The 26,826-nt window shown below is 38.1% G+C and overlaps 1 protein-coding gene across 4 annotated transcripts in view; it reads right to left on the bottom strand.

Moving 5' to 3' along the window:
- FAM214A (family with sequence similarity 214 member A) overlaps positions 1-25,470 on the bottom strand; it is a 97,787-nt gene extending 72,317 nt beyond the window's left edge. Inside the window, exons 1-2 of one of the 4 annotated variants that reach the window (XR_004030430.1) lie at positions 25,151-25,355; positions 24,726-24,841 (exon numbers count right to left, since the gene is read on the bottom strand). Coding sequence is in view for 3 of the 4 variants with exons in the window: in XM_030814070.1 (XP_030669930.1) it covers positions 24,726-24,741 (16 nt within the window). In the remaining variant the exon portion in view is untranslated. Of the gene's footprint in view, positions 1-24,725; positions 25,131-25,150; positions 25,356-25,424 lie in introns of those variants that run through there. The other 3 variants (XM_030814070.1, XM_030814069.1, XM_030814071.1) reach the window with 3 other exon arrangements.
- Between the last annotated feature and the right edge of the window lie 1,356 nt (positions 25,471-26,826).

The following is a 26,826-nucleotide window of genomic DNA, read 5'->3' as shown; positions in this document are numbered from 1 at the left end:
GGCTCCAGCAGAAGCATGCCGTTTATTACTCAGATCTTTGTTTATCTTGAGTGTCTTGGGGTTAGGGAGTGGAGTCTGATGGAAGTGTTGGAGTTACTAAAGTGCCCCATGAGCACTCTGAGGCTATTTTTAAGTGAGAAGCCACAAATAGCATGCAATTTCATATCAGACCCAGAATCCACAAGATTTCTACCCCTGAAGAAGCTTCTAGGATTCCTGGAGTTCTATAGTACAGAAGAAATACAACCCGGAAGAGGTTTATTGCTTTAAAGAAATCTCATTACTTTAAAGAATCTGATCACTGGCTCCACATTTAGCTAGAGGGAGAGCTGCTAAGCCCCCTGAGAAATAACAAGACGTGTTTGGAAACACAGTAAGCCTGAGGTAAGTGACTCAGAGAAAGAACCGCGAGGTAGAGACAGCAAGGATTTTGGAGGTAGGCCAACCTGTGTTCAAAACATGAATCTGCCATTTACTAACAGTGAGACCACATATAAGATTATTACACCATTATGAGCTTCAGTTTCCTCATCTGTACAACTTCCTAATCCAAGACTAGTCACAAGGCCACTGTACTTTTTCCTTGACACTTACTGCACAGAATGTAGAAAGACTGTTTACAAAATGACTGGTTTAATGACAGTCTCCTCCATCACACTGTAAGTGCTTTAAAGGTAGGTACTATGTCTACTTAATTGTTTACCTAGCACCATGCCCCATTTATATTTTATACAATATTTGATTTGATTTCACAATCATGGAAGGTGACTAGTACAAGTAGAACATCTTATTTGACCATCTTCATTGTTTAAATAAGGAAGTTAGATCTAAAATTTACAAGTCACAACTAGAAGTTAAAGGAAATCAAATTTAAAAATTTTTTGGATTAATAAATTTATATTTCAAAATTAACCTTTTCCTATCTCCTATAATATATAATCCCAGGGTTGTTTTGGAATAGTTCCTTTCAGTTATAATCCTTAAACTTTAAAATTAAAGGGTAGTCGATATATCTATAATATAAATCTATTGATGTCATATAAAAAGAGAATTTACAGAAAAAACATTAAATGTATCTAGTCACAATATGTAATTATAAATGAAAAAAGACACTCCAAACAGATGCGCCACCTTAAAAACTTAAATCCAACTGAGACAGAATTTTATTTAGTGAAATGCTCCCCTCTATGCTGCTAGTTTTCCAATAAATTTCAGAACAGCACTTCATACATTTTTGAAAAGTTTGCTTTTCCCCAGTTTGCTCATCTTGGTACACAAAACTAAATAATGAGTATGCTATAAAATGATGGCACATTATCTACTTTGTAAATCACAAGACTACAAACTAAGAATCTGAATAACATGAAATTCTACACAAGTGTTAGTCCCAGATTCTCAATTCTCAATCCCCAACCACAACAAACCTCCTTCCCCTACTCCTCCGGAACCCACCTAGCATGGTCGTTAAGTATGTTCTCTAAATGGACAGTTCAGGAAACATATCATGCTCCTGTAGGGAAACAAATAGGACAGTAGATCTTTTACAAAAGTTTTAAAAACAAAACTATATTTTCCAAATATAAAATGGGAAAATTTCAAATAACTATTTCAGATCATCTATGCTTTCTGTTAGCAGAAATAATTGAGATCTACTGATAGTAAGATACCTTAAGAGATAATCATGCTATCTTTTGAGACTTTCTAAACAAAAAAATTATTGCAGATAGAAAAAAGAACCCTTCAAAGGTAATGTTTAAATAGCTACTACACATATACACGTATTAAATAATTAATAAATATATATATTTATATATATATTAAATAGCCACTACCTACTGGCCCATGGGCCAGGCATGATGCTAATCTCTTTACATACTCTTCTCCGATCCTCAGGTAGTTGTTATCCCCACAGATTAAAACTGGCTTGTTACTTGCCCAAGTAACAAGAACCAAGTGGGTAAAGCCAGGATTCAAACTTAATGTCTTCCTAAATCTAATATGTGTGCTCTTAACCACTAGTATCCTTTCCCTAACAATTTCTTACATATGTTACTTACATATTTGCCGTAAGGCAAATATGGCATTACATAAAAACAAAGTTTAAATACAGAAATCTCATGTAAGCATTTTCCATGTATTAGTCATTCAATAACCACAACTACAGCCTCATTATACCTCAAAATTACCATTCATACACTGCTTGTAACACGGAAAAACAGGATTTGACTGCAAACAGATAGCTGTTTTGTAGCTGTAGTGTGATCACAAAGACAACAATAAAAGGTTCAATCTGTAAAACTTCACTACTTCATGATCACAGATCACCTAATCCAGAGAAAGTGAAAGGAGGTCGAAAAGGACACTGAACTAGGGACCACTGATGTGGGTTCTGGCCCAAATCCTACCTCTGATCAGCTTTTTGATCTTAAGCACTTCTTTGAAATTTCTCATTCTTTGTCTGCAATGTTGGTATGTTGTAAGGATCAAATAGGACAGGATAAAATTATTTTCGAAGTAGCAATGTGCTACACATATAGGATATTTCTACCCCTAATAGTCTTTGAGGGATAGGGGATAATGTTCAGATGTGGCAGTGTAAACAAGTTTGTACAAAATCCAACCTCATGATTGGAAAGACCCCTTAAAGCAGCAAGAGATAAAGGAGGAAAGCCACAAATTCAAGCTCTTTCCACTTACAGGATGTGTTACCAAATTATTTAACCTGTCTGAATCTATTTCTCTATTTGAAAAGTGGGAATAATCATTTCTCTAAGTGCTACAAACCACCTAGGTCAGCACTTGGCTCTTAATTTGAAGTTTCCTCTTTCCCTTTGCAGACATCAGGTCTACATGATGTGACCATATGTCTGCATACACACACACGCACACACACAAATAACAGCAATACATTAGCATACATTAGTTGTATACTGTATTAATAACAATGGGAATGAGACAACTCTTGATCAAAGAAAGATTTCTGTGATGCTGATTTTTTTTTAAAGTTTTTAAATAATGTCACATGTAACAACACATTTAACAGCTGAATAATTTGTAATGAAGACTAAGCAATAGTTAAAATATAACATGATTAACAGTTGTGGAAAATAGAGAAATTTATCATATCATTAAATCAGTTTTTATTAAAAAACAAAATGTGATGTTAGGTCAGTTCAGGGATAAATTAAGCCATACATTATATTGACTTCTACTTATATGAGATTCCTAGCAATCATATTTGCTGCAATGATTACCCACTGACTTGCATTCATTATAAAAAGGTACAAATAAACCAAATGGCCAAACAGCAACCCAAATATACTGTTTTAAGAGTTAAACACATTCTTAAAATTAAAATGCTAAAAAGTACCTAAGAGACTTAATTGGGACTCTCATATTTCAAAAGATTTTGGGTTATGATGACCTAGATTAGTTCCAGGAACAGTAGCTTGTTTACAAAATCTAAGATCTTGGAAAGAAGAAAATGTTCTAGCCTGTTTTTTGGCATCATTCATACTACATTGTTTAAAATGAGCTAGAACGGGGGTTATTTATAAGCTAAGCTACCGGACAAACACTTCATCTAATAATATCTTGTATACACATTAGTCAGATTTAATAAGAATCAAGATCAGGTATTAAGAATTCACTTTTGATATTCTATATACTTTGTCTTTGTAAATTAGTATCACCACAATTACATAAAATGTGTGCAGAGGTGCATATGGGTTTTTCTTTATCCATACTTCTTTTAAAGATACATTCTGGGATGTTGTTAATCTCCTGCTATTACAAAGAATGCTATGATTGATTCAATCTGAAATTGAAAACCAATCACATTTTTATTATAATAACATTTTATGAAAAGTTTTTCCATGAAGATAATGAATCCCATATTTACTTGTCCCTTTGACAATTGCAACTTTGTGAAATAATATTTTGTAGATGAAGAAACTGAATCATAGAAATTAAGGTAGCCGGTAGGTTACCTTGTAAGAATCACCCACTCCAGGTTTAATTCCAAGTGCTGTTTTTTTTCCACAATTACCTATCACTGATACATGTCATTATCTCTGCTAATAGAGACAAAACAGTCATACAAATGACTGATTCTGCAGTTTAAATTCTGGAGAATGTTAACAGAAATCTGGTAGAGTAAAACAGTTGTATGTGTATTTAGTCAATCTTGTGTAGGTTTAAGGAGACTTAATCATTAAGTCCCCAAAGCTTTAATATTGTTTGCTTTGCATTTAACATTTTTTAAAATTTGCTTATTTGAAACTATTTTACATTGGTTTGCTTCCAAGTGATATGACTAAACTCTTTTGGCTACCTCAAACTCTAGCATGTCTAATACTGAATTAGTTTTCCTCTGAATAAGAGTCACCATTATTATCAGTGGCATCCTCCCAATTCCCTAAGCTAACAAACTTCAGAGAGAACATACTCATTGACTGGGTGTTTAGTAAGTGCCTGGCACAACCACTTCACTCAGGTTATGTCATTCTAATAAAGCTATAAAATGGTGTAAAATACTATTACTATCCCAGTTTTAATCAATAAAACGGAAACTCAGAAAAGTCGGCAACTTAAGCTTACACAGAGAAGGTAACAAAATCAAATCTTGAACACTTTTAGTTCTAAGTGCTAAAACAATCTGTAAAATTAATGTGCTGTAAAATTAATATAAGGGGTTGAGACTGTAATTTTCTTTTTAAATAAAGTAGAAAAAAGAAAAAATCAGTCATCATTGCTTATAGCCAAGATTGGTAAATAACTTGTTTTTGGGTCAATAGGGATGTTGTCATGGGGGAGCAATGTGAAATGTCTAATTGTGGATTGCAGTCAAAAAAAATTTTAAAGTCACTGCTCCGTCTGACACTGTCTCTCAATTACTACCATCCCCTCTACTGTCTCCAAATAGATATTGGTTTTCACCATATCATATTCAACAAACATGGACTTTGGAAGCACAATAGCTGAAATTAGGTAGAATTTTACTAAATAGAGTTGGAGAAAATAGTTGCTAGAGACTTACAGCCAAAATTCACATACATCACAGGCTGCCACCACTCAATTCTACTGGCCCTCTTTTACTAGAGGTGACACTACTTCTAAAGACACAGATGTTTAGAGATCCCTAAGGATTCACAATGTACAAATCCTATAACTACTGAATATAGCTTTCTGTGTAGAGGGAGACAATAGTTGTCTTTTTCCTTATATAAATGCTAGAGTCAACCTTTCTATCAAAGCTCTCCATTTTCAATGCGATTTCAGTTTATAAAGTACTTATCATTTGAATACCTCAATAGTTTTTAACATTTTAGACCAGGAAGATTTTAACTGCAGCACCTAAGAGAGGAAACATCAGTAAGACCTCATAAACTGAGCGCCTCAATTGAAGCTTGCACTTAATGGGAACAAATTTTCATTCTTCATTCACAAAAACAAAACAAACCATCAAACATACATGCTCCCCTCCCATTCAAACTCAAAATATTGGAGACCACCACATATAGAAAGGGATAGTGGAGGCCAGGCATGGTGGCTCATGCTTGTAATTCCAGACTTTAGGAGGCTGAGACAGGAAGATTGCTTGAGGATAGGAGTTTAAAACCAGGCTAGGCAACAGAGTGAGACCTCGTTTCTACCAAAAAAAAAGTTAAAAATCAGCTGGGCATGGTGGTGCACACCTGTAGTACCAGCTTCTCAGGCACTAAGGCAGGAGGATTGCTTGAGCCCAGGAACTGGGGGTTGCAGTGAGCCACAATTAAGCCACTGTACTCCAGCCTGGGCAACAGAGCAAGAACCTGTCTCAAAAAAAACAAAAAAAGAAAGGGATAGTAGAGTGTACAGTTTCTGTAAGTTTGTACGGGCCATCTGATACTCTCTTATTCCTCTGGGCCAGCTCCCCTACCCCCAACACCCAGCTCTTCTAAAACATCATAGGGTAACCTCAGCTTCTGATTCACCTGTTGCCCCAGGAAGAAAGGACTTTGTTTTTTGTTTTTTTTCAAACCACAAGTTTCTGAGGGCAGAGGCCATGTTAGTTCTTGCTCATCACAGTACTTCTAGCATATATGTGCCAGGCACATTGAAAGTGCTTGGTGAATACTTGTTTCAGTGAACAAGAGCGGGAGAATGGTCCAAATGTCTAAGGTTTTACTATTTCTAACAGTTAAATTCTAAAATGTTGTCATATTTAACCAATATGACTATATAATCACAACTATTTATTGCAGAAGGAAATATTCACACGAATTCATATCACTTTGAAAAAGAACATTTTGTCAAAATATGGGTGTTTGGTAGAAACATTTTAGAAATAGAGCATTTCCAAAACAAAATGCAAGTGTTTTGTACTAAATCAAAACAAGCATCCCATGTTGTCAATCCCTTGATTTCATACAAGGACCCATGTAAATTACAAAATATTAGATGCAATATCCTACAAAACACAGCTGGGGCAAATGAGCTATTTTAATCTATATTTAAGCTATCTAAGTACAGAATGAGATACCAGTTAATGAAAGACAAGACTTGAATGCACTAGCAGAACAGTAAAATGACTATTAGAGTTATCGTGAAATTCACTGTCCACTGAGGTGGGAGGTTTGCTTGAGGCCAGGAGTTCAAGACCATCCTGGCCAACATAGCAAGACCTTGTCTCTAAAAAGAAAAAAATACATATCAAAAAAATAAAAAAGTAAAATTCATGATCCAAACAGTGGTAACACATTTAGAGTGAAAGGAGACCATTATGAAATAGGATTGGACACAGGGACAACAGGCATAAACCAGGATCATCCTACGTAGCACTTAACCCAGCCCATCAAAGTAGTTTGAACTTAATGGTACAGTTAGAGATATAAAACAGTTAAATATGTTAAATTTTTTAAGCGTGAATTTTTTATTTCATGAAACTCACTGATATAAGCCCAAATATAAAATTATGATATCCTAGAACTTATATAGTAGTTGTTAAGCAAGCAATAGGCACTTAATTTTTTATCAAGCATCTAATAAATACTAATTCTGTGCCAACCTGTGACAGGTGTGAGGAAAACAGCTGGGAAGAAGTCAGATGTCATCACTGCCCTTGAAGAACAATTATTCTAGTGAAGGAGACAGTATAAAATGAAGAAATGAGGGAAGCACAAACTATCATATAGTACCTGGCCTTCTTTCAGTTCCTAAAGCATGCCAGACTCTTTCTAAATTCAAGACCTTTGCACATATACCTTTGGCCTGGGATGTTCTTCCCCCTTACACAGCTGGTGCCTTCTCATCCTCTGCTCATTTTCTCAGGGGCCTTACCTAACCAAAGAGGACTTCTCCTTGCTCTCACTTAGTCACTCTCTTAGCCTTTGTATATTTCCTTCAGTGCACTTGGAATGTGTTTATCTTACGTATTGAAGAAATGCTAATTTATTAACAACAACAATAGGCAAATTTATTGAGTATTTATTCAGAACCAAATGCTATTTTCTTTTCTTTTTTTTTTTTTTTTTTTGAGACAGAGTTTCACTTTTGTTGCCTAGGCTGGAGTGCAATGGCTCGATCTCGGCTCACTGCAACATCCACCTCCCGGGTTCAAGCAATTCTCCTGCCTCAGCCTCCTGAGTAGCTGGGATTACAAGCATGGGCCACCAATCCCAGCTAATTTTTTTATATTTTTAGTAGAGATGGGGTTTCTCCTTGTTGGTAAGGCTGGTCTCGAACTCCCAACCTCAGGTGATCTGCCCGCCTCGGCCTCCCAAAGTGCTGGGATTACAGGTGTGAGCCACCACGCCCGGCCTAAATACTATTTTCTAAGCACCTTATATGGATTATCTCATTTCCTCATTACAATAGCCCTTTAAGTAGGTACTATCACTGGCCTCATTTTTTACACATTGAAACTAAAGAAAAAATACTGTCCTCTATATTTCTAAATAATTAGTTTATACCATTTCCTGATTTTTAAATTTGACAATTATCTCTAATTTCTTATTTCTTTATATCCATCTCTTTCTCAGCTTCCTAGTTTTAAGGATGAAATGTCTTATTTACTTTGAGTCTACTTATTACCATTTGACTTACTTCTAAGAGTATGTATGTATTACTTTGAGAACAATGTCAAAATATAATCACCTAGCCTGCTTCTTTCCAGTTTCCTGATAAAAGCCAGATGATCATTATTTCATTTCTGGTGCCAGAACCTAGAGGCAACTGTGCTCTGCTAGAGGCATGTAGTAATACAAAATACAGAAAATACTCAAGCAACTAGCAGGAAATTTGAGTTTTACTTTTTTAGTTAGACAGGTTGCTTTCCTCTGCGTCTTATGTTTTCTCAACTGTAAAAATGAAAGCAACTCACACACTCTAAGGATCTTTCCAACTGTGGTTTCTAGTGACAGAGTGATTTTGTAATTTCAGGATAACAAAATTATTTTCACATCCTGAGCTTTTTAAAGTGGATTTAATATGTACCACTATGTAACCTGAATGTTGTTGTTTTTGTTGTTAGCAACTTAGAGTACGCTGGTAAATACCTAAATTCTGCCCCATAAGCTACAACAAAAGGTACAGGCCAGGGTTAGACTACAACCTCCTGGACCACAGAAGTGTGCCTGCAGAACCAGTATTCAATCAACACAATAGTTACTCAAAGACATATGAGTAAATATGTTTTTTTACCTCAATTTCTGAATAGTTAGTATGCCAACTTAAGAAGGACACACATGCTCAGAGAAACAATATTTAAGAAAGGAGTTATGCCAGCAGAAATCTTACAAGCCAGGCCAAAAAAAAAAAAACAAAAGAGTAATGAATGATCAAATCTTAGACCTAGAAGGAACCTCCAAAATTATCAAATCTAATCTCTTATCAGATGAGGCAACTGGTGGTCAAAGAGGTTGGTGATTATTCACACAGATAGTGGCAAACCAAGACTAGGAAACTGAGATTGCTTCTTAGTGCTCTACCACAATATACCGAACAAACCTCACTCTTAGGACCACCATTTTTTTTTAAAGCTTTAGTGTGAAAGTATTTATCTGGTTGGGCAGAGAAGAAGATACATCTCTACTCTTAACACAGCTAGGAAAGCTTATTAGTATCATGGAGACTCCCTTCATTCTCAGACCTTACATGAAGCTGAAGGGTATGAAAGCCTCTAATCCCATAGAATTCAAACTTCTGCCAGAAATTATCTGGAATGAGAAATGGAATCTCCAGTTTTACTCTGCATTTTTCTTCCATTTGTTATAACACACAGCTATTTCAAAATAAATAGTGCAGCTTACTACTCTGACAAAAGAGTATTATAAAACAACATAGTATTATTAGTATTGTGTACCATGTTAATATTCCCAAGAATTTTTGTAAAATAAAACACAAATCCTTCATATATTATAAACAAAGAATGGTGGCAAAGGGAAAATAAATGGAGAAGAAAAAGAATTAGCTAACAGTAGATGCATGTTAGGTAATTTTTATAACAGCAGGCGATAATGTAATTTTGAGAGCTAAAAACTGATTTTAAGACTGTCTGATACTAGCAAATGAATGATGCTCAAACTCCTTATAGCTTAACATTCAAAACTCTAATCTCTCCCTATTCCAAAGCAATCCTTCCCATTCACATTAGTCTATCTGTCATCCGTTAAACAGTAGAATCCTATCTTCACACCTTAACTCATTCCCTCTGATCAGAATGTCCTTCCTTCCATTCCCTTCCCTGCCCCAATCTCTAAATTTTTATCTATCCAAATCATAACAGTTTTTGAAGGATCAACTCAGCTGCTGTCTCTGCTAAGACAGTCCCAGCCCTAAATTAACTTCTCCAGCTGGAATTAATCATTCCCTATGACCTTTGATAGTAAACATTACTTTTACCATTCATTCAGTTCTCAAATGTCCTGCATTATACTTATCTTCTTTCTTGGATTATATTTTCTATAGGGCAGGAATACAATACATATCTCAGAGGTCATATCACAGAATAGTTCATCAATAAATACTACTGAATGAAAAGAAAAAAATTTAGCCCAATGATCATGTGCACAAAACCATCACTTTTTTCAGATTACCTAATTGTTGCAAGATAAACTAAAAATAAGAGTTGTACATATTGTTAAGATGACACATATTACATTAATTTAACTATTTAATCAAAACTTTTTTTTTGAGACAAGGTTACACTCTGTCGCCCAGGCTAGAGTGCAATGGCTTTATCATAGCTCACTACAGCCTTAAATCCTCAGCTCAAGAGATCCTCCCATCTCAGCATCCCAAGAGCTGGGACCATAGGCGTGCCTCAACAAGCCCAGCTAATTTTTTTTTAAGTTTTTTTGTAGAGATGGGGTCTCCCTATGTCACCTAGGCTCGTCTTGAACTCCTGGGCTCAGGCAATCTTCCCACCTCGGTAATCAAAACTTTCCTTGGTGAGATATCAAAAAAGTTGGGAAATATTATAGTTGAAATAGATATACGTATCTACATAAAATGAATGCCACAAAAATTCAAATTCATTGCACAGCAAATTTGAATTCTATCCATCCAGAGCAGGCATAAGTTTCTCTTTTTATCCAAAATTAGAGTAAGCTGAAACACTGTTAAATCAACAAAGGAAACTGATTCCAGAGTTTAACTTCACAGAAGGCCACTCTGCCTTGTGCTCAGTCCTTACTAAAGTAGGAAACCATGGACAGCATCTGCAGTTGAGCACAACTGTCACGACATCAAATTCTCATATAATTACACAACACTAAAGACTTTAGACATTATACCCCACAGATTTTCTAGATGTAAGTACTACTGTTAGTAAACTTTATTATAGTTACAGTTCTAGAATCCTAGTTGGAAAAAGTAGATTTAGGGGATACTGGCCCTGTATCCTCAGCGTGACAACTTGTTTTCATAGAAAGCTGGTGCCCACTTTGTGCCCAGGCATTGAGCTGGATGCTAACATGTACTATTTCTTTCAATCCTCGCAGAAACCTTGAGAAAAGAATTGCTATTCCCATTTTTACAGATTTCTGGGCAATTAAGACATAGAGAGTTTAACTTTCCTAAACTCACCCAGCTAGTAATGATGTTGATGTCTGAACAATGAGTTGTCCAGCTCCAAACCCATGTTCTTTCCACTGCCCTAAGTGTCACACAACAATTCCTGAAAGTCAAATCAAGAATACCATCTAGAGTGTGGGCATGGTGGCTTACGCCTGTAATCTCAGCACTTGGGGAAGCTGAGGCAGGGGGACTGCTCAAGGACAGGAGTTCCAGACCTCAGTAACATAGCAAGACCTGTCTCTACAAAAAATTTAAAAGTTACCTGGGCAGGGTGGTGTGCGCCTATAGTTTTAGTTGCTTGGGAGGCTGAGGTGGAAGGATTACTTGAGCCCAGGAGTTCAACGGTATAGTGACCTATGATCATGCCACTGCACTCCAGATTGGGCAACAGAGGAAACCCTATCTCTGTGTGGGGGAGGTGGGGTTCAGGGGAAGGAATACCAGCTAGAAATTGACCAAAAGAAAAAAACTATTGGAACAGAAAACCAAATATTGCACGTTCTCACTTGTAAGCGGTAGTAAACACTGAGTATATATGGACATAAAAGCGGGAACAACAGACACTGGGGACTATAAGGGTAAAGGAGGGAGGCAGGTGCAGACTGAAAAAATACCTATGGATACTATGCTCACCACCTGGGTGATGGGATCATCTGTATCCCAAAACCCAAGCATCACAAAATACACTGATGTAATGAATCTGCATGTGTACCCCCGAATCTAAAATAAAAGTTGAAATTATGGGGGTGAGGGGAGACTGAAGATTTTAGTTAGCATTTAGGTTGGGCATATAATGTTGGAGAATGAAAAGATGTCTACTACGTGTAAGTGAAGGAAAACAAGATACAAATCAGATAGTAATTAGTCATTTTCTTTCAAGAATATCTATAAGAATGTGAAATCAAATTTGGAATCATTTGTGTGAGTTTTGCTCATACATTAAAGCTAACAAGAGTGTCGGGGAAAAACTATTTTTATTCTCATATACTGTTGGTGACCAAAAATTGGCACTTTTTTTTTACCATAATCAAAAAATCTGATTTTTACAATAATCAAAAAATGTTTGTATATATTTTGATCAAGTAATTCTACTTTTAGAACTTCGTCTGGAAAAGATAAGGAAATACACCAGGATTTAAGTTAAAGGAATGTTCATTACAGTGCTGCTTATACTAGCCAAAACTTGAAGCTTAAGTATCCAACAAAAAGCTTGTACACATGAAAATGGTTAGGAAGACAAATTTTATGTTATCCACATTTTACCACAGTTAAAAATTAAAATATTAAGAAGTATAAATTGGCCAAATGACACAGGTATACAAAAGTTAGCTACACAACCATTAAAGATACCATAAGGGAAGAATATTTAATGACATGAAAATATACAAATTATATTAGGTAAAAAAAAGTTTGCTAAATAGTATATATGGTTTAATTAAAAAATATAATATTAATATGTACGTACCTTTACAGACTATAAGGAAACACACACACACCACCCCCCAAAACGTGAACTGTCTAATCACAGAATAGGAGCATTACTATTATTTTCTCCCTTTCTTTTAGCTTATCTAAATTTTGTACTTCTTTGACAGACTCATATTACTAGTGTAATTTTTAAGAGCATAGAAGAAAAATTCTCTACTATTTCATAAGACTTTGAAGGATGTTAATGTCTTAGTTTAGGGAACCAATATATCTGAGGCCATGATTCCTCCAACCACAAACACTACATTAGCAAGAGACATTTCCAAAGGAGTCAAGAATTTTTCTAGTTGCCCCCTCCAGACTCACACACAGTACCCTGATGACTTATTCATCTGTATGTTTCCAGAACCTCGCACAATAGCTGATATGTAAACATAAATGCTTAGAGAATGAACAGCTACTTATATTTACATAGCACTCTATTTGTATATAGGGAGTTAATGTATATCATCTCATTTGATCCCCCAATAACCTTGTGAAGTGGGCATAAACATTTCCATTTAGAAGCAAAAAACTGACACTGGAGAATTAGATCTTAGGGTTACTAAACTAACAAATCTCAGAAAAGAGAATGCATAACGTTGTCAAGTAATAAGTTTTATGCTACACCACAAAGATATTAAAATGCATGCCAAGTGTTCATTCAACACTAAACATTTATTGAAGAGCCACTAAATGTCAGGTACCTGTCTGTGTATGGGGAAATGCAGCAGTGAACAAGTGCCACTAAATCCCTTCCCTGCCCTCATGAAGCTTATATTCCTGTTGGGGAGAGGGGAAAAGAAACACAGAACATCAGGTTAAACAATGTAAGGACTATGAGGAGAGTAACGCAGAGTAAAAGGAGAATAAATTAGCTGTACTCTTGGAAGGATGGTCCGAGAAGGCTTCTTTGATGGCAGAAAGCCAAGTTAAAAAAAAAAAGAGCCATGAGACTTACATTCTGAGAGAAGATATCAAATATAAAGGCCCCAAGGGGTCAAATGTGCTTGTAGTGACTAAAGAATAACAAGACCAATATGGCTAGACTGCAGGGAACCTTGGAAATCACTAAGAAATGAAGTCAGTCAGCCTGAGACTTTAGGTTTAAAAATTAATTCTTTTTTTTTTTTTTTTTTTTTTTTTTGAGACGGAGTCTTTCTCTGTCCCCCAGGCTGGAGTGCGGTGACGCGATCTCGGCTCACCGCAACCTCCACCTCCTGGGTTCACGCCATTCTCCTGCCTCAGCCTCCCGAGTAGCTGGGACCACAGGCGCCCGCCAGCACGCCCGGCTAATTTTTTTGTATTTTTTAGTAGAGACGGGGTTTCACCGTGTTAGCCAGGATGGTCTCGATCTCCTGACCTCGTGATCCACCCGCCTCGGCCTCCCAAAGTGCTGGGATTACAGGCTTGAGCCACCGCGCCCGGCCTAAAATTAATTCTTTAATGTGTTATCGATGGAATAAAATCTGGAATTTCAACAATATTCACTTTTCTCTTTAATCCATTTTGTCCAAATAATATTTAAAAGCTAGAGGAAAAATCTACTAAAATATTAATTAGCTGTTCTATTGACATGATCTAATTTTTTATCATACTCTTATGGCATACTCCAAAACTTTTGTAAATGTTGTCTAACATCAGGGTCTAACTCAATTTCGGTAAAAGGAAGCAATGTACAACTTTAAAAGGCAATATGACTAAAGATCTTATTGGAACGACTAGGAAAATATGAGTATAAACAGTATATTAGATATTAGTATTATGTAAGTATCAGATTTCTTGAATGTAGTAACTGTATTGGAGGTATACAGAAGAATACTTTTATTTTTAGAAGACACATGTAGTGGTATGGCCATAAATGTTTAACAGCTGGCTCAGAGAGGAAAAAAGGCCTTGGTTTGTAGCACTGCCAATTTCCATGGTATAAATACCGTTACCACGGCTGATTTCAAGTAACCAACTAGGTATAGAGTTGAAATAAAATGTACACAATCGGCTTTTGCAAGCCAGTACCTGCCAGCTGTAGCATACCGCTGAATACATGTTGTAGTACCTGGGGCTGAAGTGTCAAGACATCTGCAACTTACCCAAGTGGCCAACAGGTATATGAAAACATGTTCAACATTACTAATAACCAGAGAAATGCAAATCAAAACCACAATGAGATATAACCTTACTCCGGTTAGAATGGCTGGAGACAAAAGAAAGACAAAAGAAAACAAGTGTTGGCAAGGATGTGGAGAAAAGGGAACAGTTACACATGGTTGAGACTGTAAGTTATTACAGCCATTACAGAAAACAGTATAGACATTCCTCAAAATATCAGAGACAGAACTACCATATCATCCAGCAATTCCACTACTAGGCATATATATCCAAAGGAAATGAAATCAGCATATTGAAGAGATATCTGTACTCCCATATTTATTGCAGTATTATTAACAATAGCCAAGATATGGAATCAATCTATGTCCATAAAGAAAATGTGGTACACACACGTGCACACACACATAATGGAATACTATAGAGCCACAAAAGGAATAAAATACTGTCATCTGCAACAACATAAATGAACCTGGAGGACATCGTGTTCAGTGAAATCAGTCAGACACAGAAAGACAAATACTGCATGATCTCACGTATGTGGAATCTTAAAAAAAAAGCTGTTATCATAGAAGTAGCGAGTAGAACAGTGGTTTCCAGAAACTGGGGAAGGGGAAGGAGAGAATAAGGAGAGGCTGATCAACAGATACAAAATTACAGTTAGAGAGGAGGAATAAATTCTGGTGTTCTACTGCATAATAGGATGACTAGGGATAACCCTAAAGTATTATATATTATAAAATAGCTAGAAGAGGCTTTTGAATGTTCCCAACACAAGGAAATTATAAATGCATGAGGTGAAAGATACGCTAAATACCCTGATTTAATTATTACACAACATATATATGTATCGGAACATCATATTGGACCTCATAAATATATACAATTGCAATGTGTCAACTGAAAAAAGTACCAGTTTGAAATAAACAAAAAGGCTTTGCATTAAAAATAGAAAAAACAGACAACAAAACTCCATGTCTGTCCATCCCACCCACCCATCCCACCCACTCATATGGAGATAAAACAAAAGTTGTAAAATGGTCACAATTAATCTATGAAAAGGTAAATGGACGTTAATTGTAGTATTTCAACTTTTCTGTGGGTTTGAAAAAAATTTTTTTTTTTTTTTTGAGATGGAGACTCACTCTGTCGCCCAGGCTGGAGTGCAGTGGCACAATCTCGGCTCACTGCAAGCTCCGCCTCCCGGGTTCACGCCATTCTCCTGCCTCACCCTCCTGAGTAGCTGGGACTACAGGCGCCCGCCACCACACCCGGCTAATTTTTTTGTATTTTTTTAGTAGAGATGGGGTTTCACCGTGTTAGCCAGGATGGTCTCGATCTCCTGACCTTGTGATCCGCCCGCCTCAGCCTTCCAAAGTGCTGGGATTACAGGCGTGAGCCACCGCGCCTGGCCTGAAATTTTTAATTATAGTAATTGTAGAGCAAGCAAAGTAGGGTAACTTAGAGAAATCCTATGGTTAGTTCTTTTATAAAATGAATAATAATTTTTTGTATATCAGCATCCTTCTGTCAAACATACCAAATATGATACAGACCTTTAAAGTTATTTTAAGACCAAAACAAACAAAAAGAAGTTTGCCAATATCAAGGGCTAAAATTATACATTCTCTTACTGTTATAAATTTAAGTAGAAATGGCCAACTAGATAATGATCTCTCTCACAAACCATGATCTCTCCTCACAAAAGAAAATTGCTAATTTGATGAAAAATGTAAATGCACTTTCTAGATGTTAGGATAGTTTTATAAATAGCCTAATTTCAGATACTGATGCTAAATTAATTCCATTCAGGAATATACATTTGGTTAAGTGGGAAACCAAAATATGAAAACTTTAAATATTGTTTATTCCCAAATACAGATTGGTCATGTTCCCAAAGGGATATGTTTAAGTCTGACCATTATTTAGGCTTAAATATTACTGACAAGCAATATGAGTTATGATTAGATTCCCAGAAGAGTCTACCAAAGGTTTCTTAACCTATAATGGCCATCTTGCAGCATCATGGAACAAGTCTAAATTCTGGGTCACGGAAGCAGAAGGGCCATGCTCCAAGCACTGAATCAATCCTAGGTAATACTCTGAAATAAAGAAAAAAGCAGTTTTGGGCAACATCTCACCACTCTATTTTCCATCAGCCTCTTTCTAGTTCCCACCTCTGCCTTACTCTCTGCCCTGATGCTGCTCTAAACTGTTCATTAGGGTCTACTATCACCCAGAAATAGTGGGCTGTGTTCCAAATTACCTACTTTCCCTCTCCCATTGCATTTGCATTAAAGATTGGGTAGTTCAATGCTGGTTTTGATTTTTTTCTATGTGGCTGTATATTTCAGAAGACAAGGTTGACAGTGACATAATAAGTGTCCACTGATCTTTTATGCTTGTTCTAACTAGTTTTCAAAACGGAGTTCTGAAACACTCATTTCCTCAGTGCAGCTGTTCCAAGTTGTGTACTCTTGTTAGCAGAGGAAACCATTTAGCAATCCCTACCCAGTGCTAGGCATATGTTAAGTGCCAAACCATATGTTCTCAGTTTACCTTTCCCACAAGGCTTAAGGTTGATGGTATTAGAGCAAAAAACAAAACTGTTGTTCAGAAAGGCTATGTAATTTTTTTCAAGGTCATTTGGCTGGTAAGTGCCGAAGTTAGAATTTCAATCTAAATTTGATCCTAAAAGCTTAGTGTCTTAACTTTTCTTGCATTATAGTATGCTGCTAAAAGGAAACCATTTAAACTAAAATATGACCATCATTTCAACAGTCCTTGAAAAATGTATAACTAAGTATATATTTTTAATCCAAGTGAATCTCTAGTTGGTATAATTTGTCAGGATAGCAAGAGGAAACTAAAAGTAATAAAATCCTCATAGTGTGTGAATAGCACCAACTAAGATGCAGCTGGCTGTATTTGGGAAGACCTGGCCCTTTGCTCATCTATACAAATAATCCTGCCCACAGAATAAATTAGTCCACATTTATATAGCATCTCATGGCTTACTATGTTCTTTGACACATCATCTTAGTTGAAGCTCAGAAGCAACACCCTTAGCCAGCTACATCTTACAGATAAGTAAACAGGTTTGGGACTTAATCCAAGAATGGGTCCCAAATCTAAACTCTAAATCCTTTGAGTTTTTTTCCCATTACTCTATCCGACTTGTACTTTCTTATATTCATAAACCTGAGGTTTACCAATTTGAACATACAGACATTCTCCCTCTCTCTCAGAAACAGCAATAGGAGCAAATTCAGCACGGGGGGTGGACATCAGAGAGTTTCTAGCAAATGTCTGCGTATGAATCATTTGTTAGTCAGACGTATATAAACTGAAACCATTGTCACCAAACAGCTTTTGCCTACTTTTAAGATATTTTATAGTGTTTTAATTCAATAAGATATGATTAAGAAATATAACCTTTATTTAAGTTATGGACAGTATCCTTAAATGTATTTCCAAAAAATTGAGTATAAAATTGTGATAACAGCCTAACAGTCATTAATTCAAACCAATCCCTAAATTGGCAGAATTTCAGCTGGTATCAGTAAAACAATCAAAGATTGCTACCCAGCTGCTCCTATTCCCATCTGCTCCACAAATACTGAGACATACAAGTCATTCTTTCATTTAACAAATATGGATTAAACACCTATGCACCTATCATGTACAAGACTGCCTACTAAATGATGGGAATACAGGTGTGAATAAGAGACACGGTTTCTGGACTCAACAAAACTTAAAATCTAGCTGTAGAGACAGACAATAAACAAAAGAAATTACAAAATGTGGTCAATGTTATGAAGGAAATACAGGCTGCTCAGACACAGAATAACAAGGGACATCTCATTTAATAAATGACAGCAATTAACATTCACCGAGCACTTTGGATAGGGTAGTGAGAGAAAACCTCTCTGAAAAAATGACGGTTAAGTTCTATAACAAAAGAACAACAAGGAGACGCCAATGTGATGACTGGGGAGAAAGGCTTTTTAGGCAGAAGGAATTTCGCATATGAGATCCTGAGTGGTAATCAAAAACCTAAAAGGCAGCTAGTGGGGCTGGATATGGTAAACAAGGGGAAGAAATGAGTATCTTTTACATGGAAAGGAAAATATGAGAAAGCTCAACTCAAATTATTGCCAGGAATTGTGGTATTACACATGGGCTCTTAGTCTAATATTTTGATTATCTACTGGCATTTTTTACCTATTCCATCCTGTTTTACTTTAATAAGAGTCTGGGCCAGGTGCAATGCCTCACACCTGTAATCCCAGCACTTTGAGAGGCCGAGGCAGGAGGACTGCTTGAGCCCAGGAGAGTGAGAACAGCCTGGGCAACATAGTGAGACCCCACTTCTCAAAAAAATAAATAAATAAATAAGACAATTAGCCAGGCATAGTGGCGTGCACCTGTAGTCCCAGCTACTCTGGAGGCTTAAGCAGGATGATCTCTTGATCCCAGGAGCTGGAGGCTACAGTGAATTATGATTGCACCACTGTACTCCAGTCTGAGCGATACAGTAAGACCCCATCTCATGAAAAAGAAAAAGTCTAACATGAGGAACTCTTCTGATTTTTCACCTATTTGAGCAAAGACAGAATTAACTATTAACAAATTGACTCTGGTTTACCTACTAAGAAGTACTGTTTCCAAGTGCTACAATTTTGCCTTTTCATTATCGAAAAAAACCAGTATTGTTAGCCTGAGTTTAATATTTCCAGTTTTTAAAATCCCCAGCCTCAAAAAGGGTGAAAACATTTTCATAATTACATCCAAAGGCGAGAAAGGCAAAAGAATATATTCTTTAACAACTTTTTTCTATATTAGTTCACAATGCAGAAGGCTCAGACCCCATGGATTTCTTCAGTTCTTGAAGAGAAAATCAATTTTTAAGTCACTCTCCTTATATACACATTTGCCTCTCAGTTCTGCCTTCCAATTATCTTTTTTTTCCTCATTCTTCAAAGAAATGACAGGGTTTAGTCCACTGAATCATTTCCTTCTTACTGGATGACAGGCAAAAACATAGACGGGGTATCTCTATGTCAACCCCTTTAGTATCTGAATCTCAGAAGTTGTATCAAGCCATTGATTATTTGACAGCTACTGATGTCAAGACTCATCAACATAAATGGATGAAAGACCAACAGTAGCCAGCTTTTAACTTGAGATCACACTGAATATACAAAACATGCAGCTGAATTAGCCCACTTTTGTCTTCCTCAGCTTTCACTAACTGATTGGCTTCTTCTTTAGAAAATGTCCAAAAATAATAGCAGTTTACATTTGAATGCTAAGTGCCAGCCACTGTTTTAAGCATATTACATACATTAATTTATTTAATCCTCAAAATAACCATGAGCTGAGGTACTATTACTTTCCCTATTGTAAAGATAAAGCTGAGGCAGAGAGGATAAGCAGCTTTCCAAGATCACAATACTTACCAAATATCTGTTTTGAGTTTTCCTCAAGTATTTTTAAACCACTTTGGTCCCAAAATCTTATGGTATTTTAACATTACTTACTGCTACCTGTCAGGGAGCTTAAGAGCATATGCTCAAGTTCACTTCACATTTGAGCTTGCCCTTTTATTAGCTGTGTAACCTTGGGTAAGTTACCAAACTTCTCTCTGTGACTCAGTTTCATTTATCCATAAAACAGAAATGACAATAGCATCTATTTCCTTGAGTATCTGTGAGGATTAAATGAGTTATATATGCGAAGTACTTAAGACAGTGCCTGGCACAGAGTATGAACAAGTATTAGCTGTTGCTATTCATACTATCACCACCACCTCTACCTGGGAATTTAGCAAAAGGCCGCTTTAATCTAGTCAGTATTTCTTCTCCAACATCTGCCATTTCTTTTGTTTGATTGACATCAACTAACAATGAACTATTCTTAGCAAGCAATGCACCTAATTGCTTTGCTACATTTTTCTAGTCCTTTCCTCCTAGTTCACACTTCTTTCCTCCTAGTTCACCTGCCCAGGAGTGAATTGTTTGAGGTTAACAGGGTTGCATTATGCTATAGTTAAGTTCATAAGCCACTGGAATTCTAAGGCTAATGTCTAAATTTGTAATATAGCCAAAATGGAGGAAAAAACTAAGCACTTCTCTATTTTAACCTCAAAAACAAAAACCCCAAAATACTGTGGTGTTTTGTTTGTGGAACAGATTTTGCACTACTAGTTTTAACTTAAAGATCAACAGCCTATGATGTTTTTAAATATGAATTAAAACAGTTGATTTAAATTACTAATTTATGATTTATTTTATAGGTCTTAATCTTTCATAGCAGTTTTGATAAGCTCAGATATTAAAAATACAAAATTAGAAATACATTTAGAACATAACCTAATATGTTTTTAATTACCTCTACACTAAGACCACACTTTATTTATTTTTAAATAGAGATAGGGTCTTGTTATGTTGCCCAAGGTGGTCTCGAACTTCTAGGCTCAAGCAATCAACCCGCCTCAGCCTCCCAAAGTGCTGGGATCACAGGCATGAGCCACCGCAACAGGCCGTGGACCACACTTTAGACTTCTCTTGAAACACCAGGTATTCAATATACACACAGATCTTGAACCAGGTCCAAACTTGTACATCCTTGAGTCGAAGGTGGAATAACATTAAATTTTCCAGCTGCCCAGCTCTAGTCAGCTGTTAACATCACTTAAAAATCTAATTATTCCAGAAAGCTTAGTCCACCCATGTCATCCTCCACATATAGAAGCCATAATTGTAATAGCAAATGACAATATAAAGAAATACATTATACATACACTGCAAGTATCCTTCTGTAGCTTTTATATTTTCTCAGATAACTATATATTAAAAAATTATTAATCTGCTCGAGCCTTAGCAGGTTGAACGCTATCAATGCAAAACAAAACAAAATAGCATTAGGTTATTAAACATTTGATTATTTCTTTACCTTTGAGTGTATCTTGTAACTGACCAATATATTAGCATTTGTAATGTTTAACATAATAAATGATACTATTTATTTACTATCTGCTATGTGCCAAGCACTGTCATATTTCATTCTAACTGTGAGAAGCTGGAATTATTCCCATTTGACAGATAAGGAAACTGAGACTCTGAGATTATGTGATGAAGATTAGAGAGCAAGCAAGTAATGGAACAAGTATAAAAACACAGGTCTGTTTCTAAAGCTTGTGCTAATGACAACATCTAAGACTCATCTTTGGCAGTGTTACCCAAGTAATGATATATTATTGCTTAAAATTAATTTTTTTTTTATCTTGACATACAGTAAAATACTATCGACTATTGTGAAATCTATCATGCTATACCATAACATCTTATTTGAAAGTATAGTAGAAACTCCTGACCTTCAGATAATTTTTTTTCTGTTGGCTATCAGTTTGTTTTTATAGAGGTTGTAAGGAGCAGAATTGACCAATGCTCCCCATACCTTCCATAAAAACAGATAGCCAATAGAAAAAGAATTATTTTTCCTGACCCCCACCTTAAACTTTTACAGTTAGCCACCCAACTACCACACCCAATCATGTAGGATAAGAGGCTATTGTATTTATTTAGAAACTTTAACTCTTTGAAGCACAGCTGTCTCTCACAAAACTATAATCTGAGTCTCTACATTAAAATCCACACTTTACTCACATTCTGAATGAGCATCTGAGAAGTTCTCCTATTTATGTTCATCTCATAGAAAACTTAGTGTCAGGCCGGGCGCGGTGGCTCATGCCTGTAATCCCAGCACTTTGGGAGGCCCAGGCGGGCGGAACACGAGCTCAGGAGATCGAGACCATCCTGGCTAACATGGTGAAACCCCGTCTCTACTAAAAATACAAAAAATTAGCTGAGCATGGAGGCGGGCGCCTGTAATCCCAGCTACGGGAGGCTGAGGCAGGAGAATGGCATGAACCTGGGAGGCGGAGCTAGCCGAGATCGCGCCACTGCACTCCAGCCTGGGAGACAGAGCGAAGACTCCGAGACTCTGTCTTAAAAAAAAAGAAAAAAAAAAAAAGAAAACTTAGTGTTAAGTACGGTTATCTAATTCTCTAGCTCAGAGACTAAAAGCAGGAAAATTAAAAGGTGGCAAGGATAAATATATTAACAACGAAAACTGTTGACAGCCAGGGAACATAAAAATCAGAATAAAAAAAGATAGGCTGAGATGGTTTAAACTAGAGACAAAAAAATCTCAAACCAGAAGCATGAACATTTTTTAAATGTCTCTATATATCATGATTACAACTGAAAATATTTTGACGTTTAAAAAGTTTCAATTATCCAGAAAATTCATTTATACAGGATAGTTCTTTGGACACCAATGTAGTTTAAAAAAAAAATGAAGTGTAACTGTTTTCTTGTTAAGAGTTGTCCATAACTCTCCCTTTCAAATTGCAGGTCATCATGACCCATTAATTGGTGAAGAAATCAATTCAATGGGTGGTGACAGCAATTTTTCAAAACGTGAAATAGAATAGAAAATACACTACATTGCACACAGTAAGGGTAAGTACGTTTGTGAAAAGTTTATTTTAATATTTCTGTACTAGTTTGCTAAGTAAAAGACTACTTACACTGGTCTTAGTAAAAGAAAAAAAAAGCCATGGGTCTAAAGGTTTATGTTATTATCGTGGAATATAATCACAATACTAAACTCACAATTCCATCATCTTTACCTGACAATGCTAAAGAAAGCTACAATTTTTAAGGTGAAAACTTCTTTGGAAATCTTGATGAAAAAATTTGTTTTCCCTAAAAATCTTTATCAGTACATAACTAAACATTTTACTGTGTTTAACACTAGTTTTGGCTGCAAATACTATTTTAAAAACTGCTTATGACTGTAAAGCAACTTTTCACAACAATTCAAAATAAATAGTGACTTTGATTTTATTTGCTTGTTTATTCTGCGATTCAATTACTAACCTTGGTGCCATTTTTCCAAAGTGATTGATGTAATCTAAAAATCTAAACTTGGCATTCTACACAAGGAACCTGCTCAGGAGCAATACACTTACTAATACTTGATACATACATAGCTGCTGCCTCATTGTATGTAATAGCCAACACCTAAAACTAATTTAAATCACTAAATTAAGTATGGTTTTCTGCAATTCCTTCTGGTGCATTTCAATAGACCTATTTTACCCAGAGAATTTGTCTAATCACTTTGAAAAAATATATGGAAAAACAACCAGTTTTATAGAAATTTTAAAATAAGCATCTAATTCATAGGATAAATTAATATTTCCAATCCTAAAGACTTGGATTTGGAAGGAAATCTGTCATCTAGTCCAGCCCCCTACCAAATAAAATAATCCCCACTTCACAATGTTCCTTGGAATCAAACTCATATCTGACTGAGAAGCTCTCACTAACCACTACTATATTAACATCTTCTAAAATTGGTTCTTGCCATTAATCAGAAGACTGATAAACAATTACCTTGAAGTCCTTGAAAAGCAGTGTATATATTATTCTTATAAATCCTGAAAATACAGGTTTAGAAAAGAAGTGACATTTACTTATCACCAGGGATTTCAGTGGCCCAAACTGTCCATATGCTGGTATATCGAATACTGGAGTACTCTGCAAACTTTCGGAGTTTGCTTAAAGCACAAAAATCAACTAATCAAAGTAGTAATAAAATAATAGTTGTCAACTCAATCTTAAGTTTTCTCTTCATTTTATCAAGTTCACATTCAAGTTTAAAAAGCTTATGAACTTCTTGAAAGTTGAAGTTAGATTGACTACCTAAAAACGAGCAAGTACAACTCTAAAATGATACCTGTATTGTGGCAACAGATACAAATACCATTCTTTACTTTCATTTTGAGATACACTAGAATCTCTCTTGAAGCTACTGCTTCAGAAGCACTTTTGTAAAAACGCTTAACCTTCCCTTCCATATGCCTTTCTCTACCTCACCAGCTGGAATCTGTCACAAAAACAGATAATCACATATGATACAGAAATAGTTGATCCTACTGCAGAATTAGGTTAACACTTCTAAATTGAGGCATAGAAAAGAAGGGGGTGGGGTAACAAGCCCTACTTAAACAAATCATTTACCTCGGTCTGGCTTCATTTTCACATCCAATTTTCACCCAGAGTCTGTGAAATGCACCTGTGGGTTCTTTGAACAGGCTCGCCGCTGATTCTACGGCTTCTGCTTCGCTTTCGAAATGCTGAAAGAGATAAAAATAAAATTAATCTGGCCCTATTCTAATACCCGGACCTTGCAAGTAAACTACTGTTAAGTTAGGCCTCTTCCTGGCACCAACTGCGGTGACAGCACCCTCGGCTGGTCTGAAAAAAGCAAAACTCTCTGCACCGCCTCCCCCATCTCCTCCGGATCCAGCAACCTCTTCCCTGCCTCTGTGCTCTCCAGGCCAATGTGTCCTTCTGACACACAGTCTCTGAACCAAAGCTGGATCTATTTATAACCTGGAGGTACAGGCAAGAAGAAGAAAAAGATTCGAGCAACACAAACTAACCCCTTCGTACAAAAACGCCTCTGGGAACAGAGGCACCTCCGCAGGGCTGGTATGGAAATTCTTTCACCTGGTGCCTGGGCGCAGCCAACTCTTCCAGTCCCCTGCGCCTCCCGAGCGCTCCGCCCGCCCCGCCGGGCCTCACCTGTGTAATTACCCTCTGGCTAGCCTTCCTGCAGCAACCGCGGCCAAGTTTACACAGAAACCCGAGTCACCTCCTCCCGCCCAGCCCCCAGCCCCAAACGAACTCTTCCGGGCTGTCCCGGGGCGACCCTACCAACTCCCAACCAGTCCTCCGCGGCCGGCTCCGGGGGAGGTGTTTACAGCCGGTGCTCGCCCCCTGCTCTGCACAGCCCCTTCCGTCCCGCCGCGGCCCCGGATTTCCTTCAGTCCCGCCGCACCGAGCGCCGCGTCTGCCCCTCTCCCCGCCGGAGAGTTGTTTGCATGGCGCTCTCGGGCTGGCCGGCTCCTCGGCTCCCTCGGCCGACCTCTGCTGACTAACTCGCTCTCCTCTCCCGTCCCAATCCCGCCTCCTCTTGGCACTTCTCTCCACCGCTCGCCCAGCAGCTCACATCACACTCCCACCTCAGACCCCAGGCTCCGAGAGGCGCAGGGCCAGCGGGAGCGGAGTGTGGAGCGCAGCGGCCCCCGGGGCTGCCTCAGGTGACCGTGGGGACCCGAGACGACCAGCCCGAAGCGGCTCCCCGGCGCCCCTGTGGCCATCCACCCGCGCCTCAGCCACCGCCTCGCTCCGCTCCCTGCGCTCAGCCCCTCGCCCTGCCTGACTGGCACCCGAGCCCCGCGGCCCCCGGGCTTCCCCCGCCCGTAGCCCCGGCCGGCCCTCTTGCCCAGCGCCTCTGCCAGCTCCTTGCCCGCCCGCTGTCTCTAGCTCTGGCGCCCCGGCTCCCCGTCCCCCTCGCTCGGCCAGTTCTTTCTCTGCTGTTTGCCCTGTCAAAACACTGCCTAGGTCACGTGTCCCAACAACAGCCAACCCACCCCGCTCGTCACTTCCTCCCCGGCGGCCTCCGCGGCCCTGGCGCCCGGTTACTATGGCAATGCCGCCGCTCGCCCCGGGGCGCTAGTTTGGGGCCGGGTTTTCGGTGCAGGTGCCTGGCGGGTGCGAGGGCGCCGGAGATGGCGGCTGGGAGACACCAGCAGAGTCCCGGAAGCCCGAGAGGTCCCAGGCACTTCGGTTGCGCTCCCAGCCGGCCGAGGCGCGCCTGGATTCTGAGACCAGGAATCGGAGCTGCGCTATTAGAGCGCAGGGTAACTGGGAAGATGTCATCCAAGGGCCTGCCCCAGACGTAGAGGATAATTATAGTCTCCGCCTCCTCCCCCTCCCCCTCCCCCTCCCCCACCCTCCTCCTCCTCCTCTTCCTCCTCCCCCTCCTCCTCCTCCTCCTCTCCCCCTCCTACTCCTCCTCCCCCCCCCTCCTCCCCCTCACGGGATGCTGGCGCAGAGTTGTGATTGAGCCCCAAGTGGATTGCAGTGCATAATGGAACCTGGGTTTAATGTGACCGGGACAGGAGGGTGGGCAGCTATGCGGGTCAGGGAGTGGGAGAATTTAAGAACAGGAAGCCCACCCCCACCCTAGATTTTCCCAAATCACTAAGGATTTTAGTAGGATTCAGAACCCAAGCTTCCAAGACACTCGCTGTGCTAAAAATAATCTTCATAA

This window comes from Nomascus leucogenys, chromosome 6 (assembly GCF_006542625.1).
Source record: "Nomascus leucogenys isolate Asia chromosome 6, Asia_NLE_v1, whole genome shotgun sequence".
In the NCBI taxonomy this organism is placed as follows: Eukaryota; Metazoa; Chordata; class Mammalia; order Primates; family Hylobatidae; genus Nomascus; species Nomascus leucogenys.
The sequence above is the reverse complement of the archived record's forward strand: the minus strand, read 5'-3'. Positions and strand labels throughout refer to the sequence as shown.